General features: G+C 35.7%; 3 protein-coding genes across 3 annotated transcripts in view; 2 read left to right on the forward strand and 1 right to left on the reverse strand.

Annotated features, from left to right (window-relative positions):
* LOC128857451 (uncharacterized) overlaps positions 1-25,572 on the reverse strand; it is a 39,689-nt gene that overhangs the window by 11,407 nt on the left and 2,710 nt on the right. The window contains exons 4-5 of the mRNA XM_054093208.1: positions 24,445-24,985; positions 24,195-24,372 (exon numbers count right to left, since the gene is read on the reverse strand). Coding sequence (XP_053949183.1) covers positions 24,195-24,372; positions 24,445-24,985 — 719 coding nt within the window. The remainder of the gene's footprint in view (positions 1-24,194; positions 24,373-24,444; positions 24,986-25,572) is intronic.
* On the forward strand, positions 483-2,899 carry LOC128857761 (oocyte zinc finger protein XlCOF6-like). Its single transcript, XM_054093503.1, has 5 exons — positions 483-871; positions 933-1,332; positions 1,406-2,029; positions 2,112-2,646; positions 2,708-2,899. Exons 1-5 carry the CDS (start codon positions 578-580, stop codon positions 2,844-2,846), a joined length of 1,992 nt encoding a protein of 663 aa, XP_053949478.1. The 5' UTR covers positions 483-577; the 3' UTR covers positions 2,847-2,899.
* LOC128857760 (zinc finger protein 665-like) lies at positions 6,657-9,673 on the forward strand. Its single transcript, XM_054093501.1, has 5 exons — positions 6,657-7,106; positions 7,183-7,570; positions 7,633-8,454; positions 8,546-9,080; positions 9,140-9,673. Exons 1-5 carry the CDS (start codon positions 6,807-6,809, stop codon positions 9,297-9,299), a joined length of 2,205 nt encoding a protein of 734 aa, XP_053949476.1. The 5' UTR covers positions 6,657-6,806; the 3' UTR covers positions 9,300-9,673.

The following is a 25,572-nucleotide window of genomic DNA, read 5'->3' on the forward strand; positions in this document are numbered from 1 at the left end:
ATAATTAGCAGCTAATCTCCCATATTGTGGACTTATATATGCATATGTGAACGTACTTTTACGGTTATACAAGGCAATGCTCTAAAGACAATTGAAAGTACGTATTAACTTTCAAAAAGGAGAAAATCGTTTGCGTAGCCAAGGCGTCCAACTCCATTTAACTTTCACTTTTCCAGCAATCGCCGTTAGTCTCGTATCGTACATATTACGTGCTCTGACATCGATTCTTTCATGAATTGCAACGAAACGTAAATTGGCAAAATTTTCTGTCTTCGAAAAATCATAGACAGTAGTAAGTATTCGTAAAAAGTGTGAATGTGTTGCTATATAGTATTTCCAAAACTCTCTCGTGTAAACGCCAAGCCAGTCTGAAACGATAACTTAGCAGATCTGACCATTTTATTTTTTTACTTCACATCAGTACGATGGAAACGTAGAATAAAAGCTGTTATCGATAAATTGACGATAGAATAAAAGTCAAAGATATCACAGAGAATTACTTTTGGCGCTGAAATAAACAAAAAAGGAGTTAGCTTCTTGTTGTACTTCAATTAAGTGGTGTTGAAAAACAATAAAAATGCAATGTCGGGTTTGCATGCAAACAAAATGCCATATCCTACTTGATATGAGCATTGCCTGCACAGCAGATGGTAAATCTCTTTTCGACTACTACAATGAATGCACACAACTTCAGGCATCGGCCGGTGATAACTTTCCCAAAACACTTTGTAAAATTTGTGCTCAAAAACTCCAAATAGCTTATAACTTTAGAAAATGTGCTCGCAAGTCGAACGAAGAATTTGAAAAACTAATTGCGCAAAAACGGGAAACAGAATCTATTATGAAAACTCAGGAAATTTATGGTTTTAAGGTAACTTAACGATTTTACTTCAGTATTGACGGTGACCCATTTTAATGTTTTATTTGAATAGGTTATAGAGGAGATTACAGACGATCCTTTAAAGATGGAGTTTAAACAAGATGTGCAAGCTTTAACGAACCCTGATCTAAAATATCCTATTAATAACATTTACTTAGAGCAATCGAGGCAAGTTTTCGAAGAAGCAATGGAAAAAGAAATGCACCCGGGGGTGCTAAAAGTAGAAGATGAGAGCGAATACGTCATTGAGCTATTATGCGGGACATCAAATGACGATCAATCTCAAACGGAAATGGTTGAAGAATTAAAAAAAGAAGATTCAGTTTGCGAGGATGACGTATATGAGAGTGAAAATGAGTCTACAGGGAGAGTGGGATATATGTGTGAGATTTGTTATTGTGCTTACGAAATTGAAGATGAATTAATAAATCATATATCCGAACAACATCAATGTAAGTTATTAAATAAAGTCTCAGTATTTTATGTATTTTTAACTTTTTTCTGTATTTTTTTTTTTTTTCTTAGCTGAGGTATTTTGCGTAGATTGCTCAACAAACTTCGATACACCAAACGAATTGAGAATACACAAACAACTAGTTCATGAGACTGATTCACCAGTGCAGTGCGAATACTGCAATGAGGGGCGTTTAATACCTCGAAATGAGCTTCTTGACCATTTTCAATGTAAACACAAATCTGAATACTTTAAGTATTTTCCACCTACTTCTTATAAATGTAAATATTGTAGAAACATCTATTCAACCCCTTTTGAATTGGAAGGCCATGTGAAAGCACACGAAATATTTAAATGTACACTCTGTAACATAAGCTATAGGAATCTGAGCTCATACAATGTACATATTAAACAAAAGCACAGCTCTTTTAATGTCAAGCAATTGCCTGACAATATTTCTCTAATGGAATTTTCATCCGATTATGTACAAGAAGAACCCGAAGAGTCTCAGGTACAAAGGCAGAATGATACGACAAGAGAACGAAATCGAATGGAAACTATTGAGAATATTTATCATAAAAACCAATACACGAAAAGCAATCAAGAGCAAGAGGAATCGTCTGACATATGTGCAGAAGAAAATTCAGATAATCCCAAGCTAAAATCAAAGAAGAGACACTTGTGTTCATTTTGCCGTAAGTGGAAATCAATAATATACTTTAATATAATGCCCTCTTTAAAACCTAAAAAAGGGTGTATATTTTCTTACTCTTCCAGCTCGAGTATTATCTAGCAAACTATCTCTAGAATTACATGAAAAAAAACAACATTTGAATATAAAAACGGACGTTAAGGAATGCCCAATTTGTAAAAAAGAATTTAGTTCAGATTATGTTAAGAAACATATCCAAATTGTACATATTGGAGAACGTAAATTTACTTGTGATATTTGTGGTGACTCATATAAAACCCATGACACTGTTAAACGGCACAGACTGTTGCATATGAAGGACCGCAACTTTCCATGCACTGTGTGTGATAGAAGCTTTGCTGAGAAATCCGAATTCAAAGTTCATATGCGAATTCACACGGGGGAAATGCCATTCGACTGTCATTTATGCGATCGTCGATTTAGAATAAAAGCCCACCTCACCTATCATTTGCAACAGCATGCCAATATCAAGAAAAAATGTAACGAATGTGGTAAAGAGTTCAAAAACAGCAAATCATTACGAGACCATTCATTCTTGCATACTGGCATAATGCCATATACATGCCCTATTTGCGAGTATGGCAGTGCCAAACGTGAAGTGTAAGTTAATTTGAAAATTCGTTTATTAAGTTACTTAAATCTAATCTTTTTATATATCCAGTCTTGCAAAACATATGCTGCGCAAACACGATATAACTATGACTGCTGATGAATTATTTGCAATGTTCAAAGCGAATACTGGGCGATCTCCCCGCGTTAAACTAGCAGAAGAGTTAGAAATGATGAATAAGAATATGTAAAACGGGTTAACTGTTTGACCAAATGTGGATACATGTTTATGAGAATTCATAGCTAAATTTTTCACTGTTCTAATAAATTTAAAATGAACAAAACTTGAGAAGTTTTTGTGGATAAGGACATGAATATACCGATCCCAGTTCCCAGGTCATTTCTAACAAGATTAAGTAAAGCACAGTCGAACAATATTGTTTTGATGATATTGGTTTTTATATTATTATATATTAACACTAGATTTGCCAGGCCAGTAACATTTTCTTTCCTTAATGATATCATGACTTTTGTAGCTATAAAACTAAAGAGTCAGTTTTATGAACTTAATATTATTTCATATACATTCGTAGCAAATACATTTTTTGTTATTGACACTTATACCAGTCCAGCCGTCTAAATGACTGGTGCAAGTCTGTATGTGATGAAAATGCTACATTATTTCGGGACAAAATATATGAATGCGGGAAAACCATGATTATGATGGTTTGCTTCAATTTATTTTTTATAATTATCACCAAGCTCTGAAAATGGCAAAATGAATGAAACTTCCTACGTATTTGGTAAATCGAATTTGCATACCTACGGAATGTATTGTGGTTGTTATTGTTGTAGCTGCATAAACATTCCCCATGCACGGGGAATGCCGCTGGAATGACAGGCCTTGGCCGGATATACATAAATCCGGGTCGTTCCGGTAACCGCCGGTCATGGGTACGATGTATTATTATTATTAATTGATAATGTAGTAAATCTATTTATCTATTACAATGAATATTATTCAACTTAGCTGGAAAACTCGCTAAGCACTTCTTTTAAAGACCAGTCGTTTTAACTAGTTTTAGTAGAAATAAGAGATTTGTTCATGCAGCAAATAGTTTGTAACAATTGTTACAAATAATCACGTTTCGTTGTTCATGTACCCACAAAACTTGCAAAGTAGGGTAAGTGAGAGAGCAAAATTACATTTCATTTTGAGGGAAGTTGCTAGTTTTTACTGGATTAATTACTATAAATAAAATAAATTACTTGTAAGAATTCGCAGCTGATCGCAAAGTAAAAATAAACACGAATTAAAATTTGCGAATTGTGCACAAAATGAAATCATGTGATCCCGAGGCTCTTTATTTTGTATTTTATTTGCTTTTTTTTATTTAATGCAAACTAATTGAAGTGAAAAAAATTTTAATTTTTGTGATTTTCCTGCCAACTATTTAACCAGCCGGTTTTGTGTTCATATATTTTTTTTTCTCTTTGAGAGAGAATTCTCGGAAATTAAGGGGTTATACGCAGTTATGACTTTTTTTATTGCATTTTTGTAATGCACATATATTCAAAAGTATACGCACGAAATTTGAAGTAGATCTAAGCAATATTTTCGGAGTTATACCTAAATATGTAGAGATGCCTCGGCACGTTTTAAGGTAGGTATTGAAACTTTAAACGTGTTTTTTTCAAAACGGCATTTTTCAAGTCGGTGTACACGATATCTCGAAAACGGCTTGTTTGATCGGTCAACCGTTTTAACTCAATCTTTAAAGATACATTTTCTAGTAATTAATCGTTCCTTTTGTAAATCTGATACTTATTTTCCATTTTATAATAAATTTACGGCCAAATTTTAACGTAAAAATCGATATCATTTCTTTTAAAAGCTGCCATTTTGTGAAAATTCACTATTTTGATTAGCCGAACGATTAATTACTAGATAATCTAATATGTTAACAAAATTTGTTTGGTTTTTTGATTTCAGATAATCCAATCCTGAGTTACGATGTACACCGTAAATCGTCTTTTTTTAAGGAGGTTCCAGAAATCGCCTGCAGCGCGCTCTATAATCAACATTTTCATAAATAAAAAATTTTGTTACGTTCTTGAAGGATGCTTTTATAACCGCCAAAAATTTTCAAATTAAAATATTCTGAAGTTTCTTCAGGATAAATTCTTTTATTTGCTTCATAACTGCGTATAACCCCTTAAGTTACTGGATAATTTTTACATGAACAGACGTGTAGTTATATTCAAATAGCGGGTAAATCTAGTGTTAAACTTAATCACAGTCCGCACACAGGAATGTCGCTATAAGTGTTTAATTTATTCTGCGATACTCTATACTTTTTGTTTTACTTATTTTGTAAATATAAATAAATTGGTTAGATACTTCATTTCATAAGAAAGGCTTTATTGATTTATTTTCACGTAACTCATATCTAAGCATATTTTTCGTCGGCAGGAGTTGGTCCTTTATTTTGGATTAAAGATAAGATGTGCGCTGCGGACTACGTAAATATTTTAAATAATGTTATGCTTCCATATGCCAAAGAAGAAATGCCATTGATTTGGGAGTTTCAACAAGATAACGACCCAAAACATTCCTCTAAACTGGCGAAGAAATGTTTCCAGGATAACAATGTAAAGTTAGTAGAATGGCCATCACAATCCCCGGACTTGAATCCAATAGAGCACCTTTGGGGCATTCTGAAGAAGAGAATTGCCGCCTATAAGGCAAAAACTAAAGCAGATTTGTGGGGAAAAGTCCAGGCAGAATGGTTTAGTATAAACCCATCAGCTTGTGACCAGTTAGTGGACTCAATGAGCCGGCGTTGCACCGCAGTCATTAAAGCCCAGGGTGCAACAACCAAATATTAATTTGTTTACAATTTTAAAAGTTTTGTTTAATTATCTTAAAGAAAAATACTTATGTTTATTATTGTAGCTTTAAGGACGTCGTTTCTATTATTTTTTCCAAGGACAATAAAATGAACTTGATGATTTCTTTTTTACAAAAATGTAGCAAGAGTTAAGTACTTCTATTTTTATATTGTATATAAAACTGTTTCTTTATAAAAAGATATGAACTTCAGCAGCAAAAATTATTTTGCAAGAAATATACCCAAAAGAAAGAAAAATTCACATCGTTTCTATTATTTTTTCCAACACTGTATCTTAGATACACTTCAGGCTATTTTTCCTAAGTTTTTCCTTGTCCTTGTGGTTGCTAATTTCTAGTGAGACATAACACTGCCTACTTTTTGGCGCTTGTTTGTTGGTGTAAACTTGTAGGAAATATATTTTTGGTGCCTACATTTTGGCGCTTATTTCCGTTTCCTGGCTAGTGCTTGTGCGTACTATAAAGTGCTATCCATTCCGGAGTCGGTTTTATTGGTATTGCCTTGCGGTAATTTGTGCGCGGAATAGTGCCCGTTGTTGCCACGGTTTGTGTCCTGCGTTTACCTACACCGGTCGACCCTTCTCCGTTTTTTGTAAATTTTGTCTATTTGTATTCTCTGCAAATGTGAATTTATTTAGATATATATTCTTTCTCTCTCTCTCTCATTCTCTCTCGGGTCTCTCCCTCTTTCTTTGCCTGCCTTGAAATTTTCACTTCTGTTATGTGTACTACGCTACACGCATTTTTTCTTTTTTTTTTAATTAGCTATTGTTAGAAATAGAGTTCTGGTACATATTTATTTTTGTAGGAAGCTTTCCAAAATTTAAGTAATTTGAAAACGATTGCGAGATAAGATGAACTAAAAGACAAAATTACTCTTCAACAACACAGATTTCTAGTATCTACAATTCTGTGCACCCTGGACATTTTTTTAAAAACAATCTCATCATAAACATGCCTATACTGAATCCGCTAACGCGAAATTTGTCAGCTAATATCCATTTGTTTTCCATTTCTAAATTTTTCATTATTTCGCTCTTTGTTAGTTAATTACTCTCATGTACATATTATCGGTTATTTTTGACGATAATTTCTGTTGCAAAAGTAAAGAAACAAACCAAAACAATGTTTTGTTATCGATAGATTTATCAATGCGCTGGTACTTTTCATTACTAGTGCACTAAGTAATGTAAATAAAAGGAATAGTACTGTAAAAAAGGAATAATAATAAATAATATTTAACTTAAAATTTAATATAGCGTGTTATAGTTGCTTTGTTTAAAAGAGAAGACCAATAAAAATGCAATGTCGTGTTTGCATGCAAACTAAATGCCATATCCTGCTTGACATGGGCATTGTTGGCACAGAGGATGGCAAAACTCTTTATGATTACTTCAATGAATGCACCCAGCTAGAGGCGTCGGCTAATGATAATTTTCCAAACACACTTTGTAAAATTTGTGCCCAAAAACTCCAAATAGCCTATAACTTCAGAAAATGTGCCCGCCAGTCGCATGCAGATTTCAAGAAACTACTAACAACGCAAAAAATGGAAGCAGAATCGGTTCATAGTTCGACTGAGGAATTGTACGCTTTTAATGTAAATAAATTATTCTTATTTCTACGTAAGTATTGTACCTAATATAAAAAATATGCAAATATATCTTTTTGTATAGGATATGGAGGAAACTACTGACGACCCTTTGGATATGGAGTTTAATGAAGCCGTCAAGGCCTTAAGGGAACCTGAACTAGAATTTCCTCTTGAAGACGATTGTATAGATGAGTCTTCCCCCCAATTTTTTGAGGAAACACAAGAAGAGGTGGAACGTGACAGAAATACTGAACTGATAAACGATAATGAGCACGCCACTGACCTGCTATGTGAGATTTCAAATGATAATCTGTCGTTAACAGCAACGGCCAAAGAATCAGAAAAAGAGGACTCCGGGGAAGAGAGTGAAACTGAGCCAATTGAAAGAGTGGGGTACACCTGCGAGATATGTAATTGTATTTATACAATCAAAAACGAGCTAAAAAAGCATATTTCAAAGCAGCATAAAAGTAGGTTTTTAAATTTTTTGTTTGTAATTTATTAATTTTGTGTAGTATTTCACTACGTATAGGTGAAATAATTTGCGTAAATTGTTCGAAGATTTTCGATATGCCTCATGAGTTAAGGATACACAAAAAACTTGTTCATGAGACCAATTCACCCGTGCAGTGCGATTTTTGCCAGGAAAAGCCTTTAATGCCGCGCAGTGAGCTTCTTAAACATTTTCAAAGTAACCACAGTTCTCGCTATTTTAAATATTTCCCACGTTTACGAAAGGGACGTGTTAATAGCTTGGGGACACCTACTTTTAAATGTAAATATTGTAGAAGCATCTTTTCATCCGCCTTCGAATTGGAGGATCATGTTAAAACGCATGTATTCAAATGTCCATTCTGCTCGAAAAATTTTAGTAGAGTACGTACTTATTATACTCATGCTAAACGTCTACATAACTGCTCTGCGAGTAGTTTTCCGCCTACGCCGTTCATCGTCGAAGGTGTTGAAATTGAAAAGGACAAGCCAATTGAGTGCAAAGCATGCAACAAAAGCTATAGAAATCTGGGCTCATATAATACACATATTAAACAAAAACATAAAAAGCGTGTGGGTTCAAATGCTATGAAAACAACTACTGTCCAAACAAATACAGAAAAACAAAGTACCCTCATTGAAACAGTAAAATCTTCAGTTGATCCTATACAAAGAAAAAGCTATGAATTCAACCAAATTGTCACGAAGGATGAGTCTCATCAAAATAAACAGATTTATGGTAGCCTAGAAATTAAACAATTAGAAGAAGATAATCAAGAGCAACAAGAATCAACTAAAGCGAATTGGCACGAAGATGGTAGCAAGTTCAAAGAAAAGAAGAGATACCTCTGTTCATTTTGCCGTAAGTTTTAATAATGAAAACATGTATATAACATATATAATTTTAAATGAAATTTCTATTATATAACATATATTGTATTATTCATTTTCAGCTCGTGTATTATCTACTAGTCTTGCTTTGGAATCACACGAAAGAAAACAACATTTAAATATAAAAACTGAACTTAAGGAATGCCCAATATGTCAGAAAAAATTGAATCCGGATTACATAAGAAGACATGTTGAAATGGTGCATATCGGAGACCGTAAATTTACTTGTGATATTTGTAACGATTCATATAAAAGTCATACCCAACTTAGTCGACATAAGCTGTTGCACAAGAAGGTACGCAATTTTCCATGCACTGCATGCGATAAGAGATTTACTGAAAAATCGGAACTCAAAGTTCATATGAGAGTTCACACAGGTGAACTGCCATTCGCGTGCCATTTGTGTGATCGTCGGTTCAGAATTAAAGTTCGTCTCACTTATCATTTGCAACATCATGCTAATATAAAGCGAAAATGTAAAGTGTGCGGCAAAGAGTTCAAAAATGGCACATCACTACGAATTCATTCATGGGCACATACAGGCGTAATGCCATATAGATGTCTTGTTTGCGATTATGGTTGTGTGAAGCGTGAATAGTAAGTTGGTTCGAACATTAATTATTAAATTATTTGCAAAAAATGTGTCTTCTATATAGTTTTACGAGACATATGCAGCGAAAACACGACACAACTATGACGGCTGATGAGTTATTTGCTATGTTCAAAGAGAATACTGGTCGTTCTCCCTACGTGAAACCGGTTGAGGACACAGAAATCATGAACCCAAATTCAGATCATGGAGAGAACCCAGACTAATTTGGTTAAATACATGCAATAATTTTTAAAATATGCCTTTCCATTTATAATGATAATGATTCGAAATCACTTGGAATTCTATAATTTTGAAATGATTAAATTATAGATGAATAGAATAATATGTTACTACTAACTATACATATACATACGTATGTATATTTTAGTAAAATTTAATTTGGACTGGCTGCTAATTTTGGAATCAAAGAAACTCATAAACAATGAGAGTTAAGCATACAAAGTAAGCATGGTTTTATCCAATCTTAATAATATTTACGTTGAATATAACCTTTGTCCGTAACGAGGATATGGCAACAAAATGGTGCGGAAGCGCTAGTTGGATTCTGAAAGAATCACCACTTAAACCAACCAACCTTTGTCCAAATCCATTTTTTGTGTAATTTTGTACAATGGATATAACTGACGTAGAGAACAATACGCATAAAAAGAATTGGCGAATTTTATTAAGTTGTTATCGGGATACTACCTACTCTGACAGCCAAGTTGTCATAAAAGCAATTGGCTCTAGAGCTATTCTTAATGAGCTGGGTAAGCGACGTACGGCGAACGTTATCTGGGTTCCTGGTTACAGAGGCTTCCCTGGAAATTGCATCGCGGATCTACTCGCTAGGAGGGGAACTGATCTTAAACAAATCTGCTCTGTCCAATATATGGGCATCCCTTTATCCTCAAGCAAGCACCGGATCAGCCCGGTCTACATCACGCAAGCCAAGAGTAGATGGACCACGGAGTCTGCTTATGAGTTAACTATACAGCTTTGGCCAATCTAGACCGACCTTTCATTAGTGCGATAGTTGGTATCGTTGCCTAATGGGAATACATGAGAAACGTTTGGGATTCCCCTCAAATGACTTCTGCCCAGGTGCAAAAACGAGGAGAAGATTGAGGTGTTGAACACATCCCCTGGTACTGCTCTACTATTGCCAGAACGCGATATATGGGAGGTGGGCGAAGTGTGTATATATGTATATCTATATTTTTCTCAATGTGGTTGTTGTAGCAATACTAAGCCCTGTCAGTGTAATGCATATCACTGGTCGCCTTCGTCTAACTTATCTAAAGGTGGGCCCAAGGAGCTTGCTGTTTCGACAGGTTGAGTCCAGAGGGAGAGGGGTGTTATATGAGTGGGTTTAGTGCGGCATGTGAAAAGGTGATTAGTGATCCTTCACATGTAGGGCATACGTTTAGTATGTCGGGGTCAATTATGAATAAGTAGGAGTTTAACCTGCTAAAATATCCAGAACATGCATTCCCATGGCAGCCGGTTCTACGTTACCGGAATGACTCGGGTCTTTCCAGACCAGTAAACTAGCCCAGTCTAGTGAACCATTTATCATCATCTCTCTCGATAGTTTTATGCTGTTATACAACCGTTATGTGAACAAGATGATGATGGCCTGGTACACAGGTAGACGCGAGTATCAAAATAGTAATAATGTTGAACATTAAAAACCGAAATGTATAACCGACTAAAATGATTAAGATTATAAATTATATTTTCCAAGGTTAAAATGTCAGATTCGAATATCATACATTTATACAACAACAATGAATCATTGGTGTTTAGCAGTTTGTATGAATACCAGTAATATTAAAAATATCGATAACGACACCAGAAAATCGATGGTTCTTATAGTTTTGTTGTAGCAGGTATTTATTGTTATTTAGATGCTACTTAATGTACGTTCACACATGCAGTAATTAGCAATAAATCCACAAGATTCATCTACTGGTTCACATATGGCAGATTACCTGCAAAGTTGACAATCAGCTGGCAATACTGTTTTGAAAGGTTTTTCTACATAGAAATTGTTTTGGTGGAATATTTCTGAGTTTTTCGTTTGTTTAATTATTATTTACGATATAAAGAATATACAAGGAGAAGGAATAGCTAATTTAATTGCGCAATTGGCTGCTAGTATTGTAATACACGGTTGGGGGAAATCTGTAAAACCCCGTTATTTCCCTCGAAACATAAAGGCTCTTGTCGCCATTTCTACTGCTATGTCGCCAGATTCTCCTCCCATAATTCCAAAAGAAACTCTACTGCCTCTTTATACCAGTTCCATCGCTCTTTTATGTAAAATGAATCCATAATGAATAATATTTAACAAACATTTTATTAGAATTAAGTCTACAAACCTGTTTTCTTTGCCGGTGTCAATTTTATTTAGTTTTTACTTTGACGTTTACATTCTTAATAATAATTATCAATAACACAGGTTGTATGTAAAGAAGTATGGGAATTATCTAGGATTATTTTATAATCTCAGATATAATCCAATACGATTCGTTGCTTTTGACAGTATCAAGAATGATAAAATATTTTCGGGCGACATCATTGCAGCCAAGGCGAATCTATTCAAGGTGATAGCAGTTGTATAAAAACACAAAGGTACATGTATTTTGTTTTTTCTGTCGCAAAAAAAAATTCTTTAAACTAAAACCTCCAAAAACGCCCAACTATTACATGCATAAATGGTATATTGGAATAATATTCCATAAATGCCCAATGAATATCAATTATATTTATTACAATCTGAAAACATTGATTGTTTTCAATAGTTTTTGCAATGTTTACAATTTCTTTACAAAATGTTTGACATCTTGATATTTTCGCTTCGTTTTCTTGCTGCAGTGACGTATATGCGCAGAACGTATTATATATTTTTTCTTGTTTTCAATCATTTTTGTTTTCGCACGTCGATACAAGAGGTATAGTCGAATAAAATTCAAAACGCTAAATGCATCACCCTGTAAATATGTATCGTTTCGATAGGAAACGTCGAGTATTTTGGTACGCATATGGTCCATCCATAATTACTACTCTTCTTTGGAATAAAGAAATATTAAGATATTACAACTTTTATACTAGTAAAATAAAATATAGTAAACATAAGCGTAAGTCTTCTGTTAAGAAAACTTGTGAGTTTTTTAGAGGTAAATAATAACTTCCAAATGAAATCAAAATATACATGAATTGGCATTTCAGTCAAAAGTGAGCTTACAAAAATGCAATGCCGCGCCTGTATGCAAATGAAATGTGAAGGAGTTGTGGACATGAGCTGCGCTGTATCAATGGATGGGAAAACTGTGTATGATTACTTCAATGACTGCACGCAACTCGATGCTAATTCCACCGATAAACTTCCGAATATGTTGTGCACGAATTGTGCAAGAAATCTTCGAATGGCTTATAATTTTAGGCAAACAGCTCGCCGTTCAAACGAAGAATTTAAGAAAGTTCTATCTACACAAAGAGAAGAACCAGAATTGATTCTTTCAACCGATGAGCAAACGCAAGTATTAGATGTAGGTATAGAAAGCTAGTTAAAATTTGTAAATATGAAATTTAACCCTTATTATTACCAGGATGTTGCGGAAAACACAAGCGATCCGTTAGCTGTACCAGAACCAAAGGCTTCCGTTATTGAGACGGCCATGTCCATAGATATACCTGAGCTAGATATAACCGTAGTAGATATAAAAACAGAGATTTGCGAGCAATTATGTGAAGAATCAAATGAAGACCGAAAAGAAGAAGTTTTGAAAAGTGATTGTGAAGCATCCTCGCAAGATGAATGCGAAAGTGACAACAACGTTTTAAGAAGCAAAGCCGCTCACTTTTGTGAATTATGTAATTTTACATATGCGACACAAAAGCAACTGAAAAATCATATTTTTGAAATGCATAAATGTAAGTTCTACAAGAATTTTACATTTAAATGACCAGCCTAGCCGCATGCTATGATCTGGGTACTTGGACAGCGCTTGTATATTATATTTTTAATCTATCTTCCTATAGCTGAAATCATCTGTATGAAATGTCCCAAGGTTTACGAGTTTCCGAGTGAACTACAGCTACATGAGTCTCTTGTACATGGAACAGAATCGCCGATGCAGTGCCCATGGTGCAATGAATCTCGAGCCAGAGAAGAATTGGCAAAACATTTGCAAAAGAAGCACAGTAATTCTTACTTAAAATATTTCCCGAGGATGCGAGTACGCGGTCGCGGTGTGGATGATATTGCCTCTTTCCGTTGTGAAGAATGTGAACAATACTTCTCGTCTATTCTCGAGTTAGCCGATCACATAAAAGAGCACAAATTTGATTGTCCAATATGTTCTATGAGTTTTAAAAAACATGGTACTTATAGGGCCCACGTAAGACGTATACATAATCACTCTATAACAAGTTTGAAAGCTATGATTGGGTGTAATGAAGACTTAAGTAAACCATTTAAATGCTCTATATGTTCAAGACAGTTCAAGTTAAAGAGTTCACATCAGGAGCATATGAAACGTAAACATAATCAAAGTATAGCTCAATATACGAAACATGATGATTATAAATTATATGAATGTTCCCTCTGTAATATGAGTTTTGGAAGCCCAAATTCTGTATATTACCACAAACGGCGAAAACACGGAAACATATCAACAAGTGCTGTAGATGATGGAAATGATACCAGTTTAGAGAAAGAAAGTAAAGAAGAAACGGAAAACAGCGAATTAGTTAAATGCAAAGTCTGTCATAAGGAAATATCGGCAAATCAAATAAAATATCATGAAAAACGACATGCTTATGCTCTGAATAAGAAAAGAAAATTTCTTTGTGCGTTCTGTCGTAAGTAAAAAATGATTTTAATCACCTTAATAATAGAATGTAGTAATTTAATTACACTTTATTTATAATATTTGTGTGTACTAGTTATAAAGGGTTTTTCAAAGGACGTGCCTAGATGTGGTTTTAAAATAAATTATTTATGGCGCGTACACCATTTTTGGGTGTTTGGTCGAACTCCTCCTCCTATTTGTAGTGTGCGTGTTGATGTTGTTCCACAAATGGAGGGACCTACAGTTTCAAGCCGACTCCGAACGGCAGATATTTTTATGAGGAGCTTTTTCATGGCAGAAATACACAGAACGGAGGTTTGCCATTGCCTGCCGATGGGCGACCGTTGTTAGAAAAATGTTTTTCTTAATTTTGATGTTTCATCGAGATTCGAATCAACTGTGAATTCCGAGTGGTAATCACGCACCAACCCATTCGGCTACGGCGGCCGCCAGTATTTTAGGTTTCAGTACTTCATTCAAAATACGGCTCTTAAAAATTATATATGAAAAATTACATCATTTAAATGTCCAACATGAGCACGCCTACAAGTAAAATGCGTCAAACGGACGATTTGCCTAATTGTTGAGAACATCGAGATATGTTGTTGTTTTTTTTGTAGCAGCAAAAACATTCCCCATACTTACATACGGGAAATGTTGCTGGAGTGACAGTCTTTGGCCGGATGTAAATCCGAATCGTTTCGGTAACGTAGAACCGACTGTCGTGGAAACGAGAACATCGAGATATCGATGTTGATGGTTGTTCAGCAACACTTTCCACTACAACAGCAATATTCGCAATAGAACGTCCAGTTTTTGGTCTGCCTGTCCTTTTTTCTATCCGCGACAGCACCAGTTTATTAAAATTTGTTCACCAATCTTTGAATTGTCAGCTTATTCGTACGATTATTTTTTCGGTGATATGTTGCTCTTAACCCTTTGGGGACGAGTGTCGGCATATAGCCACCCAAGCCGTTTTACCGTTCCGAACGCGGGTCGGCATATAGCCGCCCAAATTACTTCGTAGCTGCAAGGCTCGCGACGTCTGTCGTCCTGAGCTATAAGATGAATAGCCTAAAGTGTATCTAAGATATATATATATTAAGATAAAGCTCTCTCAGTTTTTCCTCTACGTTATATCTCTTTTCTCGCTCGCGTAACGAAAATGCCCAAAACGTTGCATGGCCTTTAAATTTTACTCTCCATTCTCGTTCATCCATCGACGCCTAAGAAGTTTCACTTCAAAAAAGGATCCGTCTAGGAATTATTCACTACTGACATCTAGGCGTCTCTTTTAAAATATCCTTTATATCTATGTGGATTAAATGGAGCAGAAATTTGACAAACTAAAAATAAATTATCTAGGGTATATAGCAGTGGACATAAGCGTCGGAACTATCAACTGGTTCAAAAAATATGACGAATATACCTACTGTCCTTACTCAACATACCGATCTTGGTTTTATATAGAATTATGATAATATTCAGACTTATCAGGTTATTTACTTTCATAACAAGTAGTTCTCACACTTGTTTCTACTGCCCGTCAATATATCTTCCCACAGGCAATTTGATAAACTCTAAATATACATTTTTTCGAAATATCTACAATACATATTTACTAAATATTTATGTATATGCTTGTGTAAGTTTATGAATATGTACAGTACATATGTAAGCGTAAACGTAAGCTATAGTATTCTTTTGTTGAACTATCTAATTCTTGATTTGCTGGTTTTTACAGCGCGCGAATATAATTCTGAAACTACTGTGAAATTACATGAAAAAAAGGTTCATTTATGCGAAAAACCCGAACCGAAAGCGTGCCCTATATGTCAGAAAAAAGTTGATCCGAAATATTTAAAGCACCATATTGAAAACGTTCATACTGCTGAGCGTAAGTTTGTCTGTGATGTGTGCGGCGATTCGTTCAAAAGTTACGTACTTCTTCACAGCCATAAACGTTTGCATTTGGAAAGGAATTTCCCATGCACCGTGTGTGAGAAAAAGTTTATACGCTCGTTTGACCTTAAAGTGCACATGCGTATTCACACTGGAGAGGAACCATTTGCTTGCCATTTATGTGATCGGCGTTTTAAAATCAAAGTTCGGCTCAACTACCACCTACAACGCCATGCTGGTATCAAGCGGAAATGCAATGTGTGTGGCAAAGAGTTCAATCATGTTAAACAGCTGAAAATCCATTCATACAAACACACTGGTATGCCCTACAAATGTTCCGTATGTGATTATGGTTGCGCGCAACGCGATGTGTAAGATGGCGTATATTTTAATTTTTGGTATATATTTTAATGGATTTTAATTGAATTATGCTAGATTTAGGAAACATTTATTGCGAATGCATGACATGACCATGACGGCTGATGAATATTGCGCGATGTTCAAGGCGAATACTGGGCGAAATCCGCATGTGAAAACTTTAGAAGAGTTACAACTGGAGGCCCAAAATATGGAGCATGAGGAATATTCAAATTAATGATTTAAGAAAAGTTAAAATTTTTTTTTCTTGTAAATTATAGTAGTTGTGTTCAATGATTGCATGCCAGGCTCAAATACGCTGGGCTCGGATTGCAGCTCTAATTACAAATAAAATAAAATTATAATTGAAAAAAAAAAAACATATTCCACTTTTTCGTTGTTACAAATGTTACAAAACTTGACTACATACATTAATAATATAAATTAGTTTTTCGTAAAACATAAATAAAAATATTTAAAGAAACCAAACTTCCTCATAGTATTTATAATTATGCTTCGGATTTGTCTATTTTCCGAACACACACATACATTATTTTCCAAAGTTAGTAAAAAAAAACATATTGAACGATACGTGGTCATAATTCATCATAACATACTTACTTAGTCCTGCCATAAGTTAAGTCCGTTATAGATATGAAATTATAATAAAGGGGTTTCCAATAAGAGGTGTTATTTTGTTATTCTAAGAAAAATGCTATTTTTTAAGGGTCAAAAATAGTCGATTTTTGGGAATTTTTTTTTGTAAGTAGGAATGATTATTCGAGGATCGGACGAAAGGCAATTTATTATAGGGTATGTTCAACAATGCATTATAATGCGCAACATACCATTTCAGAGTGAGCAGTGCGTTCAAAAATGCAAATATGGCAGTACTGCAAATGCAACGGGTTCTTAAACGTCATTTTTGTATCAAAAGTCGTGCATTATTTGCAGCAAAAATTTTCACACTGCCAATAAATTCGCTAGTACAATGTCTGATGAAAAGGTATTTAATTATTTATTTTAGCTTTTAATACAAAAATTGATGAAAAATACGATATTTAAACTTTATTTTATTATACTTTTCTTGGTTTTAGTGATTACTTTAGTACATCGGAGATAAAATTACTGCTCAGAGTCCGACTGAGCATGGAGAACGAGTTCACGTCGGGAAGGAGGAAAAAGAGCGTGCTCTGGGCTAAGGTCGTAGATGAAGTAAAAAAAGTTAATAAAGATTTAAAAATAGATAGCGAATAAAAAAAAGATTTTATTGTTTCAAAAAAAAAAAGACTTATTTTTGGGTATTTTCCGTTTTGATATTAAACTTTTGACAAGATATGTCCTTCTTTTAAGCTTTACACGGTTTTTTTTTCTTAAATTTAATAAAAGACTATCGGTTTTTTCCTCACATGCATCGTCCATGACCAAACTTAGTAACAATTCCATTTTACTGCACAGCGCGTTCATAAATGCAACAAATCTATTTGAAATTTTTCAACAAATCTATCAGTTGCATGAATTGTCACATTGACAGTGCTGCCAGCGCTGCAAGTACTGCGCATTATAATGCGTTTCTGAACATAGCCATATATGTATTAAGCTATGTTGATGTAAATTTTTATTAAAAAATATTGAAAATTGACAAATTTATGTAAATAAACGTAACGAGTTAAAAAAAATGACGTCATTTGATGGCAGCGATACAGCAATGAATAATCATCTGAAATCAAAACACCAAAAATGTTATTAATCTACACAATAGTGGCTATCGTTGTACGTAGCCGTTTTTTTTTTTTTGAATTTCGATGTGTGTTTTTCACAATTCTTTTGATTTTCAACAGGCCCAAAAAATTGTTATTTTCAAAATTTTGAAAATCGGCTACGTACAACGATAGCCAATGCGATAACAAAAATTTTGAAAAAAAAGAAAATCGGTTCATTAGTCTTCGAGAAATCGTTGCCACCGTATCAAAAAAAGTCGTTTCTAGAAAAACGCGTTTGAAATAAAGCATCGTATCGTAAGCGCTACGGGGCCGAACCGACGGGCGCTCATTTAAGTGCACATAGAATCGGGAATAAAACGAACTTCGCTTTAAAATTTTTACCATATTTTCTTGAGTAGTTATACTAACAATTTATGCAAAAAAAAAAAAAAAATCGATTTTTTTGAATTTTCACAGTGGCGTTCCCCCTTAATATAAATGATCGGGTGTTTACTTCATTACTTTCATTACATTCATTACATACAATGAAGTAGTAAGAAGGTATGCCGTTAATAGTGGAAAATAACATCAGGCAAATGACCACCACGACCACGCTTACAGGACAATATCCTTTTCATGAAATTTCCCATAACCGAATTGCAAAATGGTTGCCCCATGTCCTCGATAGCCTCACGAATTCCATCTTTAAGGTCTTGAATGGACTCTGGGCTGTTGGCGTAGACCTTCTTTTTCACATGGCCCCAAAGAAAAAAAGTCACAAGGTGTTAAATCACAAGATCTCGGTGGCCAATTGTGGGCACCTCTTCGAGAGATATCACAGCCCGGAAACTTTTCCCGTAAAAGATCAATGGTTTCATTGCTTGTGTGGCGCATAGCGCCGTCTTGTTGAAAATAAACGTTGTCAAGATTAATACCATCCAATTCCGGCCATAAAAAATTGTTAATCATCTCTCGACAGCGCAATCCATTCATTCATAACGCCTGTTATTGGAAAACCCTTTACTTCTTTTAATGAAGTAAGATTTATTTAATCATGTAAATATTAAAAAATTAATTTAATTTTCTTTCGAAATGGTCACCATTTACTTTAAGAGGTTAGGGGTAATCAGAATTTTAAACAAATCGGATTTTTTTTTTTTTTCTTAAAGTATAATATCTTAAAAATATTGTGTGAAAATTTGAAGTGAATCAGAAAATAATTTTCGAGTTATTCAACAATTAACAAAGGGCGCTCCGGAGCCGATAGCAAAACTTTAAATGCGTTTTTTTTTTTCAAAACTATGTTATTTGAATAATTTATACTGCATTTGAAAAATATAAAAAACTCGTGCCTGATCGAAGGATTTTTTTTTTAATTTCGTTTTTTTTAACAATTAATTGTCGGTTTTTTTCTCGAAAATCTGAAAAATATTTCCTGAGGCCGCCATATTGTTAATTTTGAAAAAAAAGCCTCGATAGGGTACAAGATTATCTATTAATAAAACTAATTTCTCTTGTCCGATTGATTTTATTTGAATCTCCAAGGACTTGTGATGATCACCGCAAGGAACTTCTGGAGAAACGGGTTCCACACAAACAGCGATAACTTTAAAAAATTTTTTTTTTTAAATTTTGCTAAAGTGAAGTCGTAAAACAAAGCCATTGACTACCAAAAAAAAAATATATATTGAAAAGCGTCATTTTTTCGGGACTCTGACTACCCCTAACCGCTTAAACAGTTAGGCCATTCAGCTAAAAAAGATGACCAGTTAAGCGACGGAAGGCTTTCATGTGGAGATCATCTCTAACTAGTCTTGGCATGGATCTGGTCGATGCATTCATTTCCCTGGACATGTTTTTGTTTTCTAAGGAGATTTATGCGAATTCCTTCTCGAACGGGTTTTGTGGCTGCACTTGTTCGAACCACGCGAGGACGACCACTTCTTTTTCTGTCTGTCACTTCAGACGTTTGGGAAAAACGATTGATGAAGCGTTAAACAAACTTTTTCGAAATATTAAGTTTTTTCAGGAATTCGTAAATCTTACTTTCACTTTTACCACACTTTTGTAATGCAATCTCTCCGATGCGATTTTCCTTAGCTCCCCACTCCATTGTTAACAAGCGAAATTTGCTACGAAATTGAGAATAATTTATGAAGGAGGAGGAGGAGCTCGGCAATTAAAGCCAATAAAAGATGTAAGCGCCTATTATATATCTCCTATAGAATCAATATTTAATGGTATATTCTTTGGCATAAATTCAATTTACTATTCAAATATCTAATTGCAATTCACTTGGGAGCGGCCGGAACGATTCTTCTGCTTACGGTCCAAGCAGCTCACAACTTCCGGGCCACGATATTGATATCATCGGCCTTAACAACCGCGCTGTTAGTTCTGCCTATTCACATTGGATAAAGAAGCAAAGCGTATAGGTCTGGTGGTGATCGAGGACAAAATGAAGTACCTCCTGTCATCAGACAAACAGTCGGCACACAGTTATGATTTCGAGCAATGTCAGCTTTTAAATCCAACGGAGAATCTCTCTTGCCAACAAGTGCTACTTTGTACTAAGTAGGCAATTGAGTAGTAAAGTCCTCTCCCGGTTCTCAGTTTGGACAATGACAACATCCGATGTAGCGGCGCTTGAAGTGTTTGAGAGAAAAATTCTGCGGAAGATTTTTGGAACTTTACACGTTGGTGAGGGCGAGTGTCGCAGGCGATGGAACAATGAGCTACATGAGTTTTACGGCGACATTCATTGACTAGGTCATGTCGTTGACATGGAAACAAACGCTCTGCCTCTGAAAGTATTCGATGCGGTACCAGCTGGTGGTAGTAGGGGAAGAGGAAGGCCTCCTTTGCGCTGGAAAGATCAGGTGGAGAAAGACTTGGCTTCACTTGGTGTTTCCAGCTGGCGCCGGTTAGCACGTGAAAGAAACTACTAACGCGCTTTGTTAAACTCGGCCCAAATCGCGTAAGGGTTTATAGCGCTAATAGAAGATAGTGAGTTTTATTTCAAACGTATTTTTTTATATTATTTTAGTAAATTTTGTTTGAAATACAGGGTGGCTGATGAAAGCCGCTACCAAAAAAAAATTGAATAACTTTTTTTCTTTTTAAGTTATCTGTTCCATTTTTGTTTTAATTTGCAGATTGATCTTTAAAATTTATTAAAATGGATAACTGGGACACGCAAACAAGAATTTGGATAGTCCGCCGCTATCACGCACTGGAGTCCGTAGTTTTGGTACAGAGAGAGTACAGGCGGATGTTTGGCGGCGATCCCCCGAGCAGATGGACCATAATGAAACTGGTGAATAATTTTGCTGAGCAAGGAACAGTCGCAAGAAGGCCTTATCATCGAAACCCACCAGTTCGGACGGAGGAAACGATCGCTGCTGTAGCTGCAGCTATACAAAGCAATCCAAGGGTTTCAACAAGAAGCTTATCTGCTCAACTTGGTGTCAGCCGACAGTCTTTGCAAACAATAATGCACAAAGATTTAGACTTATTTCCCTACAAAATTCAAATGGTTAACAAACTGAATGCAGCAGACTTGCCGATTCGCTTGGAATTTTGCCAGAAGATCCTGCAAATGGTGGAAGAAGACCAAAACATGTTAAACTGCCTTTTCATGTCTGATGAGGCCCATTTCGATTTAAACGGCAATGTGAACAAACAAAATTGTCGAATATGGAGTACTTCTAACCCACAGATACTCCACGAGACGGAATTGCATCCTCTTCGCGTGACAGTGTGGTGTGCGGTTTCTTCACGCTGTATTGTCGGACCTTATTTTTTTGAAGAAAATGGTCACACCGTTACGGTTACTGGAGACCGTTATTTGAAAATGCTGAAAGAATTTTTCTATCCAGAACTACGCCGAAAGAGAATTCCTTTCAACTCTGTGTGGTTTCAACAAGATGGGGCAACGTCTCACATAGCCCAGACTGCTATGACAGAGTTGCGACGAAAATTTCCCAATAAACTAATTTCAAGAAACTCCGAATTTCGTTGGCCCCCCAGGTCGCCTGACCTTACTGCACCTGACTTTTTCTTGTGGGGTTTATGTAAACAAGAAGTTTATAAAACAAAGCCAACAAATTTGGATGAACTAAAACAATCCATTCGGGCAACAATTGCGGCTATTCCTGTCGCAACTCTCAAAGCAGCAATGAACAACTTTTTACTAAGATGCCGCACTTGTGTCAACGAGCATGGGGGGCATTTAAATTCAATTATTTTTAAAACTAGTTAAGCTACATTTAATAAAATTTAATGACCTTCAACTTGAAAAAAATAAATAAATGAATTCCATACACTAAAAAAAAAGTTATTGAGTTTCTTAATGTAGCAAAATTCATCAGCCACCCTGTATATGAAATTCTAAGGTACTTTTACCTCATTTGCTTCTTGTGGGTTAATGGAAGCAAACTACTAACACACATAAATCACTTACATACAAATTGTCAATGGCTGGCTCACTGTTTATAGTGTACACCAGTGCTCCAGACATTTTTTGCTGCCTCAAATATCGTGTGCTTATCGCCATTAATGTCTTCCCTGTCTATTCGCTTATCCTCAAACTCCGAGACTGTGTCGACCATTTCAGAATGGTGATAAGCTCCATTCTGATTAAGTTTAAAACATGTTTTAATATATGCTAAGGGTCATTATCTTTTGGAAAGACTACCAAAGGGTCAAGTCATAAACACGCGACTTTTTCGTAATACGCCGTTTTCTCCCTTTTCCTAATGGTTACCGTAAGGGGTGAACTGTATACAATTAACGACGCAAACATCCAGCTACTCCATGAATTTGAGAAGGTTTCAACAAGTTAGCTACAAAAAGTAATTTTCGTAAATACGAGTACAATATTTTTCTAGACTTCAACTGAACAATTTACCTAAAGAAATGAAATGAAGAAATAACGGGTGATTTTTTAGTTATTAATTTTTTTAAACAGTTGGTTTAAACAGCTGACGCACGTTTCGTGTTTTGTTTCAGTGTCAAACATCTTCTGTTTGGTCTATAATTTAACCATGAATCGTCTTACAAACGAACAACGCTTGCAAATCCTTGAATTTTATTATAAAAATGCGTGTTCTGTTAAGAAAATTTATCGCGCGCTTCTTCCATTTTATGGTCAGTTTAATCGACCCACAGAAGCGGCTGTTCGAGCTATTGTGACTAAATTTAGAACCAAATTTACATTATTGGACATCAAACCACCAACACGCTTACGTAGAGTGCGAACTGAAGAAAATATCGCAGCTGTATCGGCCAGTGTTAATGATGACCATCAGTTATCGATTCGTCACCGTTCGCAGCAATTGGGCCTCTGTTACTCAACAACGTGGAACATTTTGCGAAAGGATTTAGGTGTGAAGCCTTTCAAAATACAGCTGGTGCAAGAATTGAAGCCGAACGACCTACCGCATCGCAGAATTTTTGGTGAATTGGCTCTTGGAAAGTTGGCCGAAGATCCACTTTTTTATCGAAAAAATGCGTTCAGCGACGAAGCTCGTTTTTGGATCAATGGGTACGTAAACAGCAGAATTGTCGATTTTGGAGTGAAGATCAGCCAGAAGAATTGCAAGAGCTACTAATGTATCCATAAAAGGTCACAGTTTGGTGCGGTTTATGGGTTGGAGGTATCATTGGACCGTACTTCTTCAAAGATACTGCAAATCGAAACGTAACTGTGAATGGTGAGCGCTACCGTGAAATGACATCCAACTTTTTTTTGCCCAAAATGCAAGAGCTTGACTTGCATGACATGTGGTTTCAGCAAGACGGTGCCACATGCCACACAGCACGCGTAACAATGGACTTGTTGAGAGACGAGTTCGGTGAACATTTTATTTCACGTTCGGGACCTGTCAATTGGCCACCCAGATCGTGCGATATAACGCCTTTACATTATTTTTTGTAGGGCTATGCTAAAGCTCATGTCTATTCAGGCAAGCCTGCTTCAATTAACGCATTGGAAGACAACATTAAAGCATTTATATGTGAGATACCGGCCGAAACATTGGAGAGAGTATGTCAAAATTGGACTAAGCGGATGGATCATTTGAAGCGCAGTCGCTGTCAACATTTGCATGCAATAATCTTCAAACATTAAATTATATGGACTGTACTATAGATTTAAATAAAAATTCCATGTATTTTTCTGAATTTTACGTGTGTTTTTTTGAAAACTTTCCTATAGCTCTTAAAAAATGACTTTATTTAACTATTCAAAACTATGTTCTATATTCCCTGTAACAGGAGCTCTGAAATTTCGTCCTCACTGTTTTCCTTTCACATCATCCACAATACAGTCGGGCAATGTTTGTGAGTCCTCACTATCCTGCGCCTTGAAACTGGAGTTGAAATGTATCGCTTTTCCCGTGTATTTCGCAAAAACGGAAGCCAACTCGTCCGCACTCAGTTTTTGATTATGAACGCGCTGCATATGACTGGAAAAGCTGCAAGTGTATAAATAATTAAATGAAAGATAAAAAAGGAATGTATTCGTATATTTTTTTCCATTCACATACCGCAAACGACGTGTAAATCCAACATCCGGGCACAATTCACACCGATACGGCATACCTGTGTGCTTGAAAAGATGCTCCTTTAGTTGATTGCGATTATCATAGACATTGCCGCAATAAGTGCAAGGGTGCTTCACGCCCTGATGACGTTGCAGGTGGTATGTTAGCCGTACTTTGATGGCAAAACGTTTGTCGCACAGGTGACATGCGTATGGCAGTTCCCCGGTATGTGAGCGAATGTGCACATTTAAATCGGCTTGTCGAGTATATTTGCGTTGGCAGTGAATGCACTCGAAAGACTTATCTTCGACATGTAGTAGCTTATGTGTTGTCAATGGCCAAGCGCTCTTGAATGCATTGCCACATATGTTGCAAACGTGCTTGCGCTCCGCCAGGTGCACCCGTTGCATATGAGAACTAAGATCTCGTTGCTGATAGCATTTTCGCTTACAAATGCCGCATTCATACTTTGGTTCCTCCAATTTGACTAAATGGACGTTGTGCTCATGCAGACTAAGTGATTTTGCATTCGTAAATTCACGAGCTGCAATTTTTCAAAATTTTCCAGTTTTAAATTATATATCGCATTAGTGGCAGAACATTTAAACATTCACTGGCTTAAAACGAACATATTAACTGACCCTAAGTTAAAAGAAAACAAAAGTAGACAATTTGCTTTAACTATTTTTACTAATATTTTCTGGTTTTACTTTAGCGAGTTTTTTTTTCATACATACAACTTAATCTAGCTGATAACTGTCGTCAACTCATTTCAACTATGAATCACCTCTGATTCTAGTGCAATGTCGTCTGCATTGATCAAAGTACCGACCGTCTCAGACGTGGTTCTCAAAGGCTCTTTTTCCACATTATCTTCGTACAAGTCAACACGGCGTATACGTGTCGATTTCCCAGTATTTTGCTGAAACATGGCAACAAGTTCCTCATCGCTCATACTGGTGCAATGCACACGCTGTAGATGGCGTTTGAAGCTGAAAGAAAATTGAGATATTAAAACAATACTTCCATCCACCAAATCCCCCCATAACTACTTACACATCGCGATTAGCAAAGCCGTGGCCATCGCACCTCTCGCAGCGATACGGCATGCCGGTATGCTTATAACTATGT

This window comes from Anastrepha ludens, chromosome 3 (assembly GCF_028408465.1).
Source record: "Anastrepha ludens isolate Willacy chromosome 3, idAnaLude1.1, whole genome shotgun sequence".
In the NCBI taxonomy this organism is placed as follows: Eukaryota; Metazoa; Arthropoda; class Insecta; order Diptera; family Tephritidae; genus Anastrepha; species Anastrepha ludens.

Bases quoted from the DNA above. Each gene is read 5' to 3' on its own strand.
- LOC128857761 (XM_054093503.1), top strand. From the start codon at position 578: ATGCAATGTCGGGTTTGCATGCAAACAAAATGCCATATCCTACTTGAT. The intron at 872-932 runs GTAACTTAACGA...TTATTTGAATAG, and splicing joins AGGAAATTTATGGTTTTAAG to GTTATAGAGGAGATTACAGA. The intron at 2,030-2,111 runs GTAAGTGGAAAT...TTACTCTTCCAG, and splicing joins ACACTTGTGTTCATTTTGCC to CTCGAGTATTATCTAGCAAA.
- LOC128857760 (XM_054093501.1), top strand. From the start codon at position 6,807: ATGCAATGTCGTGTTTGCATGCAAACTAAATGCCATATCCTGCTTGAC. The intron at 7,571-7,632 runs GTAGGTTTTTAA...CACTACGTATAG, and splicing joins TATTTCAAAGCAGCATAAAA to GTGAAATAATTTGCGTAAAT. The intron at 9,081-9,139 runs GTAAGTTGGTTC...TCTTCTATATAG, and splicing joins GGTTGTGTGAAGCGTGAATA to TTTTACGAGACATATGCAGC.